The sequence below is a fragment of the Triturus cristatus genome, chromosome 8 (genome assembly GCF_964204655.1).
Source record: "Triturus cristatus chromosome 8, aTriCri1.1, whole genome shotgun sequence".
Lineage (NCBI taxonomy): Eukaryota > Metazoa > Chordata > Amphibia > Caudata > Salamandridae > Triturus > Triturus cristatus.
The window spans coordinates 1,196,273,397-1,196,286,466 of record NC_140591.1 but is presented as its reverse complement, the minus strand read 5'-3'; the positions used below and the strand labels follow the sequence as shown (position 1 = coordinate 1,196,286,466).

The following is a 13,070-nucleotide window of genomic DNA, read 5'->3' as shown; positions in this document are numbered from 1 at the left end:
GAGGTGGAGTGGAGTGGTGCGGGGTAGAGTGCAGTGGCATAGAGTGCCATGGAGTAATGGCGTAAAGTGGTGTAGAGTGCAGTGGCACAGAGTGCAGTTGTGCGGAGTACATTAGAGTAGCGTACAGTGGATTGGCATACAGTGCAGGGGCATAGAGTTGAGAGGTACAGAGTAGAGTGCAATGGCGTAGAGTGTATTGGCATAGAGTGCAGTAGTATAGAGTGAAGTGTTGCAGAGTGACAGAGTGGAGTGACGTAGAGTGGAGTTGTGCATAGTAGAGTGGAGTGGCCTAGATTGAAGTGGTAAAGAGTGCAGTGGTGAAAACAGCAGTGGTGTAGAGTAGAGTGGCAAAGAGTGCATTGGCATAGAGTAGAGAAGTGCAGATTCCAGAGGCGTAAAGTGAAGTGGCGTAGAGTAGAGTGCAGTGGCATGGAGCAGAGTAGAGTGAAGTGGCATGGAGTGGTGCTGAGTAGAGTGGAGTAGAGTGGAATATGCTTGGTGTGGTAGCACACTTCCATAACAGACAACACATCTTTAATTGAAATCCCCATTATATTTGCAGACATACAGTTTTGCTGATAAAAATATATAGCGTATAAACAATAATGTGTGTAAATGTCATCACCTAGTGTAATGATTTGTTTTAATTGCTTTAAAATATTAGTTCTCACCACACTTCAGAATTACCAAAAAATTTGATTCATTTTGGGTTTTCTAATTCTGAAATATCTGCACAATTCATTAAAGGGCATTTAAATGTTACTGTGTGCTAAAAAAAAAACATACAAGCTTCCTCTCACATTGAAGTCAAAGAAAGGAAAGTAAACACCAAGCTCCCTGGAAGAGATAGCCTGACATCTGCCCTCCGTCTTTGAATGCACAGAAAATGTGAAAAGATAAGAACAAAATTTAAAGACATATTTACAGAAATCGAGCACTGGTGGGCGAATACAGTAAATAGGGTTTGGGCAAGAGAAGGGACACACTTGAGCCGGACAGCCCGAAACAAAAACAGTCAGCAAATAGAAAGCAAGCAAATGTGAGCAACAAACCACAAAGCCAATGGTGAAAAACGGGCGGAATGCATTCCCAGGGAAGCTTTCTGAATTTCCTCAAGATGTCATTAGCAAACCAGACAGGTGCACTGTCTGTTAGGCTTGAACCTAAAAAGAGCTCATGAATATTGGACGGTTTGACAGAAACTTAGCCTACATTTGGTATAATCAGAAAAGCGGCATAATCAAAGCCTAGCTAGAAACCAACCCCCGACACAACATGAGCCCTGGCAAAATCGTAAAGGATATTATCAGAGCTCTGATATGAGAAGACTGGCCTAATTTGTCACCTCACTGCATGGCATCAAGTGGAATTTTTAGGCAGGGGAAGTAGATTTATGCAGCTTACTATTCCTTGGACAATTAGATATTTCATAAAATTACACATCCCTGATCTTTCACAAAGACTCTTTTGCTCTGAAGGCATTGCCACATTTCTATTTGGATGAATCCAGCAACCTATGGAGTCACTTTAATAAATACTTTCACATACACATGGGACTGTTGGGCATACAGAGTGCAAAATATCCGAAGGGTGCATTTTGTATGGACTGACTTGAGATATGATATTTGAATTCACCGATATTGACACTTATAACAAACCAAAACTGAAAAACTACCTCATTACATTTCCTGCTACATAATAATATTAATTACAGACAGCCTGTCCATGGGCAGGACTGTGCATATTGCAGCATGTCAAACCAAAATGATGACCAATAATAGATATGAAGCCAGTGCGAGGTGTGCTGCCATAAGAAGTCAAACTATCTAACTATCCTGCTTACAGTCAGTGTTCTTACTGTAGGCAGTCTTCTGCTTGTAAGTACATGCCGATCACCGGACAAGAAGTGATTTGGTTGTGGAAAAGTTAGGAGATTTTCAGAGGCTTTGCATCACCAAGACTTAAGTTAATCCAGCAAGTCACACTTCTTCTATCAATGACTACAGACTTGTGAGTCAGAAATATTGAACATGCCTATGGGTTAACAACAGGACCAGCTGAGCATCTAAATTACATGCATAATTAACCACAAATCTGGAAGGCATTTTCTGTCAGGAGTAAGGTTCTGATTGGAGATGCTTATCCTACTGGACTCCTGTTCAAGACCGAAATCAGTGAGGTCAAAGTTCCATTCCCACCAGAAGCCACCATCTAAGTCATGACAAATGACATATGCGCCCACAGGGATGGACTCATTTAATTACAATTTGCACATGTATAAATTTATATCCATGATTCCAGCACACCTCTTTCCTGCAAATTTCATTTTCCCAAACTACTTTCATCTATTGGGTCATCTTGGTTATTTTAGCATCTGTGTTATTGAAGCTGCTGACAACATGGGCTGCTAGCTGAGATTCAGGTATGAAGTTAATAAAGGTGGATCTACTTCAGGTACTAGATGGAGATAATCAAAGGGTTGCTTCATCGGAGGAACCGGATGTTGGGATGCTGGTCCCAAATCTCTTCAAAGGACTGGGAAAACAGAAGGGTAAACATATAAGCTTATATATTTGTGAGTCAGAGAAAGTGGTTATCCAGCACTGCTGTGGCACCCATCTCAATTTCCTGAAGCAAGTTGGAACCGCAATTAACAGCCTTCGGCAACAGGATAGAATTAGCTCTATACCCAATAGGCAACTGAGTAAACGCACCAGATAAATTGAGTAAAACCGAAAGAAGCATCTCATTTCCCACGAACAAAGAATGATTAGCCGGCTAAATTGTGCACATTTTTTCTCCAAGCTTGGCTTGCACAAAGATTGTCATGGGCTGGAGCAGAAAGAACTGCCTTATTATTTCATCATGTTTCTAATTCACATAGGTCGATTAAAGTACAAACCATTCAAATTTGAGGAGCCTTCCTATGCAGTTGTTTCAAAGCGAAAACACAAAAGGTAGTTAAAAGCATTCCCAAATGTCTGAACAGCAGTAATGCCATTTTAATATGTAAGAAAACAAAACATACCATGAAACAATCTTTGTGCTTGTCTGCAGTGCTTTGAATGAGGAGAACCTCATGTTCAATAAAGAGAAGTATGGTTTCTGAAAATCATACCTAGAGTTCTACAAACATATCTTCAAACAAGATGGAATAGGCCCTGATTCCAACAAAGTGGAAGATCTCAGGTCGACTTAAACTCCTGATCTTGTCCCACCTCTTTGTTCATTCTTGGGAATAGCCAACCATTTAGCTAGATAAATTCAGGACTTACCCTTTTTCAGTGTTCCCCTGAGACCTCACCAGGAGGACCAATCTTACAAATGGTCGCAGAAGTGTCATGCTGCCTTTGGAGCGGACAGAACATTTTGATCTGGCTGGGAGTGATGAAGTGATTTTGGTTGAGAGCTGTAGGTTTGGGTGTAATACTACTCCAGCAGAAGTATGACCCTGAGCTGCCACAAAGCATCATAGCAAATGCCACCAAGAGCGTGACAAGTCCAAGAAAAGTCTACACTAAAGCAGAAAAGATAAGCCTAACAGTACTGTGGGCCTGTAAATGATTTTGGTCATTCTCATATGGCAAGAAATTCACTATCATCACTGATCATCAAGCACTGGTGTTAGTTTTTGGAAACCTCTTGACAAAAATGCAGTCACATATTAAAAGATAAGGTTTGAAATAGCAAGATTACCAGGATTTATTTTACCGTTTCCGCTAATGAACTGTACCTACAGACCTTTCACTTCTGAAGTTTACATGGAATGTCTCACAAAACAGGCTCCCCCATTAGTACTGGAAAATAGAAATATCATCAGAGCATCAAATGAAGACACAGTACTACAAGTTGTGTAAAACCTAATTAAATTCCAGCTGTACCGAGACTTAAAAAGAACCAAGTCTGCACATCAACACTGCAGCTAAAGGAAGGGGCTAATCCTCTGAGGTCCTGGTCTAAATATTACTCAAACAATGAAGAAACAAGCAGGCAGACAAGGACAATAGAGGTACTGTGGCCACCAAGAGAGTGAGACTGAAAGTATGGTTCCCTTTTCTCAACACGCTAGTGGAAAAAATGACTGCCACCATCACATCTGCTAGCGCCTGTGAAAAGATGATCCCCTGAGCCATTGGCAATGTCTGAAGTACTGTGAGAGCAGGTAGCAAATCATTTTGGTGGGCCTGCTCCAATTGGGCAATAGCTCCTTGTCATCATAGATGAATTCCTCTGATTATCAAAGGTCATACCATTTACTAGAGCTCAGCAGATGTGATAGTTTCTACTTTAAACACATTCATATCCGCCTCTGTTTAACTGTATAGACTTCAACAAAGTTGACAATTATCTACGTTTTTGTTACCACAATATATCATACGGGACACCAATAAATGCCATTTTAGAGCCTTGCAAGGCCACCATGATTAAAGCTATGAAAGCTGTCAAACTGACCAAATCACTCATCTACACTGTCCATTTGACCATTTGTCACAATACGCCCCACAGTACAACTGAAACGTCACGGGCCGAACCACTGAGACACAAAGATATGAACACACATTCCTGATGCAACGTCGCCATCTACTCCAGATCATAGAGATACGAGCTGTCATGACTTCGGCAAAAAGGAAGACGAAGACAAAAAGGCTCTTATAAAGAGGACTCATTATTTCACCCACAGCGGTACATATTAAGTGATATTAAAAGGTCCAGGCTCATTGTCTGTCGAGCTATATGCTCTCTGGCTCAAAACTCCTCTGACTTTTCCACATGCTAAATGGAGATCCTTGTGATGTTTCACCAGCCGATGAACACACATACATCCAAGAAGCCCCAAGAAAGAAGTTTTCATTTCCCACCCTCTGTCCTCTATACCCATCCCATTCTACTCCGAGTTCTAAGCCCCAGATCTCATACTTCCACTGCAGTACAAATGCCACTGAAAGACTTATCATGGTAATCAACAACACAGTGTAAGTAGTCATTTTTTGGTAGCGATGTAGCGTTGTCTCATATATATGCACATCTGGAAGCGACATGAGAGTGTCAACAACAGGACTTAGTTTGAATTGGTGGTTGCAAGTGGAGTCCACCAGCACTCAGTTTTGTGGACCAGCACCTTTTTAGCCTCACCAGGCTTCGACCAAAAGAGAAAAAAAACACAAGGAGAAAAAAGCATGAACAGAAAAATATGACAAAGGGAAAAACTGGGATGAAAATGTATTATGAAGGGGCAGGGAATGTCGAGTGGTGTATGAAAGAGGAATGAGGTGGAATCAAAAATACGCAGCCTTGGTATTCTGCACACCAACTTTCAATAGCATCCAAAAAAACAAGTGCTAGGGCTCAAAGTTTTGTTCAGAGCAAAACTTTGGTCCCTGGCACCTATTTTTTTACAAATTAAGCACTGGTCGGCACCTCTGGCGAGTATGGTTCTTAGGCACATGAATACGAAGCTTACCGGGTTGCACATGCTAGCTCCTTCTAATGCAGTTTTTCATATTTTTGCCACTCCCTATCATGATGCAGAATTGCAAGTTATGTTTTTTTAAAACATAATAAACAAGCCTTCTTTAGAAGCAAGAGGGTATCAGCGATTACTGAGTCATCACAGCCACTAGGCAGAAGTGGGGAGCTACTTAAAGCTCGAGCCAGGTTTGAGCCACATACTTGGCACTGGATCATCGCGAGGTCTGCTTGGACCCTCGAGCCCAAAAGGAGCTTCGTTTTCACAGGAAGAGATATGGTCCACTAGCTTTTAACTGAGACACGGGCAACCAGATTCGAATCACAGACTCGCGTCAGCATCATGTAAATCTGGGTAAATATCCCTGTCCTGAAAAAGTGGTGTAATGCAATTTGCATCCATTATGCAGCACTCTTATATCCTTGGCTAAAGGTTTCTGCTATGTAAAACTACCAAAAAATACAAACAAAATATGGATTATTTTTGTCACCCACGTTCAACCTCACACAGCAACAATTAACAAAGCATTAATTAACCTTTGATGTGGGAAATATATACCCATTTAATGGCTGAATTGCACAATGTGAAACCACAAAACCTGGAATCATTCTTGGCTTTCCTGTGGGACCTTATTGTGTGATCTTCCTTCTGCATTATCAAAAGAGGGTGAGTGCCTTCAAATATGTGAGGTCAGGAGATACACTGTACACAAAGCTCCTGTGTTTGATTTAATAGCCTAAAATGTTGCTACTTCTATAAGAAGCTAGGCCTCATACAGGGCACCCATGAAAAGTGGCTTGCCTCTTAACTGACTAGAAGCATTGATTAGCAGGATGGGAGCAGGAATGTTTGTTAGTTCGTGTTTAAAAACTTTCACTTTTAATAAATACTTCTCGATGCAGCGCTAATCTGATACGCTAGGGTAATGTTAAAGAAACACACACTTTAGAATTTCGAAGACACATCATCATATTTTAAGGAGGTGTTGCAGGACTTTCATGCCAAATATTTTCACGTCTTAGAACCGGAGCTAACCCTTGGCCCAGCTCTCCCTATTCATTTGTTGGTTCGCCCACATTTCCCACTAGGACCTGGAAATATTACAATTTAAAACATAACCGTAATGATGCTTTCACTGACACATTCAAGAGTATGAAGATTGTATTTTCAAATCATAGAAAAAGGGTCAGATGAGCGCGTGCCTCATAGGGAATAGAGTGACACATCACCCTTATTCTGACCTAATGGAAACGAATCCGCAAGATTTTTCTTAGCACGATAATTCGCCAAGGACATTTCTTTTTACATATTTTATTAGCACGTGACTCCTTCCTGCACCCAGGCACCCTTCCATTATTCCCGCCCAAGGCTGTAAACAGCTTAAAAGTACACTTAGCCTCATCTGTTTGAATAAAATAACAGATCTCTGTGATCGCGCCCGCCTCGCCCAGGGCGTGCCTCTTCACTCATCAAGGCGGGCCGCCCTGCCTCCAGAGGGCTGGAGCCAGGGAAGCGAGCCACGCTGAAAGAGTACTACACTACCTCTGTGTGCACCGCAGGCAGTGATACCCGGACACCGTCCTAAACTCTGACACGTGTTGCATATCTTGGCTGCTCGCAGCCCAGCACGCTGACGTGCAGGATGGGCAGACCTGTAAACTCAACGCCACGCGCGGCGCACACTTCCGGCTGTCAGCAGTCAAGCACGTCACCACCCTCGAGCGCACCCAACTTTTAGAATGTGGCCATGAAAATGCAAAAAGACCAGTAAAAGCAAGCACTATTTTTTGTAGCCCCTCAGATGTAATATTTACCTATTTTGTTATTATTATTCTTATTGTATTTGTCTATGTATTTATTACTGCATGCCCGTGGCGGGCAGCGAACATAAAACAATTTTCGATGCTTGTGCTGTTACAGTGTAACTTGACAAAACGTGAATCTGAAAAGACCCCGTTTTAATATAGAGTAAATGATTAGCCGCTCTATGTTCTGCTGAAAAAGAAACCCAAAGACACATCTTTTGACTTGTGTTCAAACCTGACGCCCTTCATAAAAACATTTACCCCTCGTACTTTCGTGTTCCCGGCGTTGCCTACGCATTGACCCTACTGTGAATCAGGCCCTGACATTCATTGTAATATGAGATCAGTACGCTGGTGGTGGTTCATAGGGTGGCAGTGCTGCAGCAAATCTCAGACCATTCGCCATGTTTGCGTCATGCGACTATCCACAATGCTGTATTAGCAACCGAAGATGCGTCAATCGTATACACACTACACAGCACTTTGAGTGGTTTACTCCTAACTTCAGGATCCGGATCCATTGCTTCCCACCTGCTAGTATTTGTAGACAGTTTCACTTCAAATGTCTGAATGACTGGAGTCTCAACTATATTGTCTTTCAGTTTTGACCCTTTGGTTGGCGGTTTGAAGAAGCTTGTATTGCTACACAAGCCTCTGAGTTCAGATTCCCTTATTCTGGCAACTATGACTGACCATGTGACCTCATGCCCATTGGCAACAGTTCAAGCCCTATTCTTACATTTGACTCATAGATGCATTCTGGGACTTGAATGGTTTAACTCAAACCGTTTTTGGATTATCATAATTAAGAATGATTTCTAAAAGGAAGGCCCAATAGAGGCAAAGCTGTGAACACCAGTATAATCATACAATACTCAAGATTCACAAAACACATATTCAATCCGGTAAACAGCGTGACAACGCATGCCATAACAACACGGTCGTTACAACGACCGCATTGGTATTTCGCATACCGTTACAACGCAAGTCCGAACAACGACTTGCGTTGGGGGGCAGAAGGTGTTGTATTTAAAATCCAACACCTTCCCTAGTGTCCGCACAGACTGGAGTTGGAATAGTAAATTATACTATTCCAACATCCAGTGCCCCCTAACGCAACTCGTTGTTACGACTTGCTTTGTAATGGTATGTGAAATAACAACGCGATCGTTGTAACGACCGCGTTGTTATGGCATGCGTTGTAAACGCATGCGAAAAAAGAACACATATTCATTCAATCCACATATTCGTGCAAGTGAAAAGAGATGTTTTAATATGATCTAATACAGTGGTATGTTAACCTGTGGGACCCCCTCCTCCCTTCCTTCCCCCGCCCCCCTCCTCCCCCCCCCCCGGGAACCACAAAGCCTACTCTGGAGGTCCTCGGCTGCTTAGAATATTAAATAAAATTAACAGGCTAATGACGTGTATTTAAATACAGAAACAAAATGTAAAGTTCAAAATTTTAAAACATTTTGTAAATGTGAAGGAATTTGAAATTCGAGGCCAAAAATTAAGTTGGATTGATTTGTGGGAGCAGTGCATGTCCATCAAACAGAATGTAGTATGGATGAGGAGTGGCCCCATTAGAACTTAGGAAAGCTCAAACCTTTCCACTAACATTTGGTTTTCTTTAAAGTTGTTCGTGAAATTAAATGAAATAGTTAATAATTTTTGAATGCTAGTTTCTGTATTTTATGTGCATTGTTTTGCAGTTCAACTCTTCAAAAATGCTTAGGCTGGAGTCCCCTGGCTTCAAGTTTCCAATAATGATTCAGTGGGGGTCCCTGGGTTCCAGTAATGATTAAGTGGAGATCCACGGAAGTCAAAAGGTTAAAAACCACTGCTCTAAAACAATATCGATCTTCAATTCTGTAAGATCAGTAGCAGGTTTTTACTATGAAAGGTTACAAGAACGCAACTGGACATAATGCTCACCAGACAGGTAGGTATGGAATATGCATTGTGCACTTCAAAGTTAGTTTCGGGTAATTCCAGAAACGCTACATGTAGTGCAGTCACTCACATCCAGGACTCACAGTGACACCTTACACACCCTGACTGTATGATACTGCTGAAAATGGCCAGGGAGCAAAATGCCAGGTCCCAAACTAAAGAGACAATCACTGCTATTCCAAGTTTCTTTAGTGCTGTGTCGGCAAGTCAACCTGGCACCACAGTACTCTAAAGGACTCTGCTGCACCAATGTTCAAGTAGTATGATCCAAACACTGAAATCCACAGTGCTTACACCCACTATTATTCCCAAGATACATTGTGCCCTTACTCAAAGAGACTGTAGTGAAACTGCAATTCCCCTGGAACATTACACCAGGGCCATGTCCAAAATATAGCTTGGTGTCCACAAATAAAGGCAAGGATGCATGCTGGCCCTATCACTCCCAGGACAATGATTGTCACTTGCATGACAAGAACTCATCGTCTTATGACTTAGGGGGGCCATCTGTTGAATAATGTCACAATAGAGCTCAAAACTCAAGGCGACATCATCAAACAAACATTCAAGTGTGTCTGTTGTTGCAGGTGCAGCACTGGGTGAAGAGAAGTGTTTTCTTTCTCTACACTTGTTTGCTTCTTTAACCACAGAATCCATGCTGGCTTTTTCTAAGGAGGTGTGTTATGAATGTCACACAAGGACAAGCATTGGTACTACTAAAACCCCAGAACCATCCTCACAGCCTTAAAACATGTAACCACACTCATGTCTACAAACAGTAAAACAAAAACATGCCTAGAATGAATGCACAGGGAGACTCTCAATATGAGTGCATACAACAATCACAAGGTATACAGAAATTCTGTCAATTCTAGGAAGCACTGTAATATGAATGGATCAAGAGATAAATGGGGAATATAGCATGTAGCGTGCCTCTACAATTCTCCTGCTTCACCGGTTCACTACTAAAAACGTATGGGTCATGACCCTATTGTAAGAACTGGCATGCATTACGCCCCACCTACAACCTAGGACTTCTAGTGACATTACAAAGCCAAAGGTGCATTGTGCCACAGTTAGAAAACTAGATGCCTGGTAGTACTATGATGTTCAGAATTTACTGTCAGTGTTGTGATAATAATGCATGATGATAGAACTGACGGCATTATGCAGGATGCCAGTTTAACGCCCATAGCACATGGCCTCAGCCAGTATCTGTGTCAATGAAATGAGTTATGAAAAACACCGCCACCCTGTGCATGCTGCATAGTATCTTGCTAAGAATACCAAGAACCCCTGGCTCAAGACACTCTGTGCCAACACCACATGACAACGCTCTGCCACAGCCGTGCCCAGGATGCCTCTTGTCATTACCACCCCAGTTGTGGTCATTATCACACAAGTGGTTATCATTATTTTCATGGTGCATCATGCCACTACAATGGTGCAGTATGGCACCGTCAACTGCTGAATGCCAAGGTTAGCTGGAATTTGCATATTTGTTAGAACTTCTTCCACAGCAAGGGCAGTTGGGTGGAAACACGGATACAGTTAAATCTATTTCGTATAGAAAAGTAGGTAATTCATTCATTATTAACTGTGCCGATACAATGCCTGGATGCACTGGGCCAATGGCATTTCAAGGAGACGCATCAGCCTACAAGATGTTCAGAATGCATCCTGCTACTCTTAAAGCCAGAGTCCTGGTGCCCCCTGAATGCTCGCCAGCCCATGTTACCCACAAGCCCCCGGGATACCTGCTGTACACCAGGCAGTCGGTGTGGTTGATCTCTGTGTCGGAACGGTAGCGTCTGTAGTCTTCCCAAAGGTCCTTGAGACCGGTGACGGCCAGGATGAAGAGCACAGGTGCCAGTGCCATCTCCGGCTTGAAGGCATTGACAGAGGGTACAAAATTGAGAAGAGCGATGAAGACGAAGTAGATGTTGGCCAGGCGGTGGAACTGCTCGAATAGGTTCTTGGGCAGGAAGGAGAGCACGGTATACTTGGTGGTCTTGATGCAGTTGCCAGGCAGTTGCCTGTTGGGGTTCTCTGGGGCTGCCTTGGCCGCTGATGGCATTAGTCGGCTCTGGGATCCCACCTCGTACAGCAGGTTGGAGCGCACAGTCCGTGCCCTGGCCTCCCACTTTCCCTTTTTTCTCCTCTTCTTTTTCTTCACCTCTTCATCTGTGACCTGGCTGCCAAGTTCGCCATTCACCTCGCCACCCTTCTCCATTATAAATAACCAGTTACCTTTAGGTGCAGTATTTCCTCAAACAGCTTGGCACACTTTGGAGAAGCCCAATCCACGCTGCCACTTTACAGTTTATCTTTACAGAAAGAGTCCACAGCACAAACCCCACAAGTAACCATCAAAAACACCTGTGGTCACAAAGCAGTTGGCTGATCACCCAGAGCTTTAGTGACCAAAGACATCCAAGTAGAACAGACTCCACCAGGGTGGCTATCTGAAGCGCGTAAGTGGCCAACTGGTGCCTCTGGAGTTAACTGTATTCCAAAAATGAGGGAAGAACCGTTCAGGTGACAACTCACAGATCAAAAAAAATGACCAAATAACTCCCAGCGACCAAACAGCTCATCAGTGGCCCATCACCTCATCAATAACCGTACACCTCTTCAGAAATCTGCCATATCCCAAGTGGTGGATCATGTCCATGGAAGCCAACCAGCTTTTCGGTGACAGGGTCCTCTGTGATTAATTAGCTCACAAGTGCACGGCGCTGTCTTCAGTATACAAACTTTTCAATAACAAACATGGTGTCATTGATCAACAAGCCTTCTGAGGTGTCATCAGCGCCTCCAAAGTCATTCAGTATTTCTTAAGAAGCGGAGGCACCTCCCTCCGTCCATCCTCCAGCTAGCTACCCCACCTCTCATGGTACGAGGACCTCCCAATGTAAGCGGCGGCAAAACGAAGAAACAAAATTTTGTTTCACAATTCCTGGTTAGGGTCTTTATTTTGCTTTCCGCGGCAGCTCTTTTCCTGGTGCGGGGCGACGAATGTCCAGGGGCGTTTCCGCTTTTATTTCCTCTTTCTTTCCGGCGTGAAGTGGCTACTTTTAAGCCTCTGGTCGGGGAGCCCACTTCGTGTCCTGCTGAAGTCCCGGTGCACTTTGGGCCCCTCCTCCACGTCACTCCCACAAACCCAGGCTAGTTTCCGCCCTCTTGGACGCGCGCACTGAGGCGGCAGGAAAACAGAGGAGCGTATTTTCGGGAAATAGGCTTAAAACGCGAAAGCAAACTTCTTCAACTCCAGTACCAATGGGCAAGCGACACTGTTCTGCTGAAGAAATCTTCAGCAGCAACAAGTTGATATGTTAATTCACCACTGCTCATCGCCCTACGCTGCAGCCTTGTACTTAAGGCTAGGGGGGTGGTGGAGTGGAAAGGAGGGGTCTGCGTCTCATATTTGCTTAACTGTCTCCGGGAAACCCGAGAAGGCCGACCTGACTGCGTCGTGGCTTGGCATGTTTGCCCAAAACACATGATGGTGTAATATATTGCAACGTGGGCGCTCTCTTTCTCCAGCCGGGGGTGTTTCGAATATGCGTAAAATCAAAAAGGAGCGTGGCATCTTGAAATAAATCACTGACTCGTTTTCCTGCCGGTAGGCAACTCTCACAGAATGTGCCTTAAAAGTCAAAACATAAAGGCGAGTTTATGGGCAATAATTCTCAGATGTTACATTTGGTGAAATTCGAATGTCGCTAAGCTCAACAAAGCAGGAAAATCTGATATATCCACACCCTACTATAATTATATCGCCTCATGTGCCCCTGCGCGCAGATAACACTACTATCATCACCTCGTGGGCGTAGAGTCAC

The 13,070-nt window shown here is 43.4% G+C and overlaps 1 protein-coding gene across 1 annotated transcript in view; it reads right to left on the bottom strand.

Annotated features, from left to right (window-relative positions):
* ATP10A (ATPase phospholipid transporting 10A (putative)) overlaps window positions 1-12,368 on the bottom strand; it is an 831,750-nt gene extending 819,382 nt beyond the window's left edge. Inside the window, exon 1 of the mRNA XM_085622881.1 lies at window positions 10,986-12,368. Within this exon, the coding sequence (XP_085479007.1) occupies window positions 10,986-11,461 (476 nt within the window). The 5' untranslated portion in view covers window positions 11,462-12,368. The remainder of the gene's footprint in view (window positions 1-10,985) is intronic.
* Window positions 12,369-13,070: the final 702 nt, after the last annotated feature.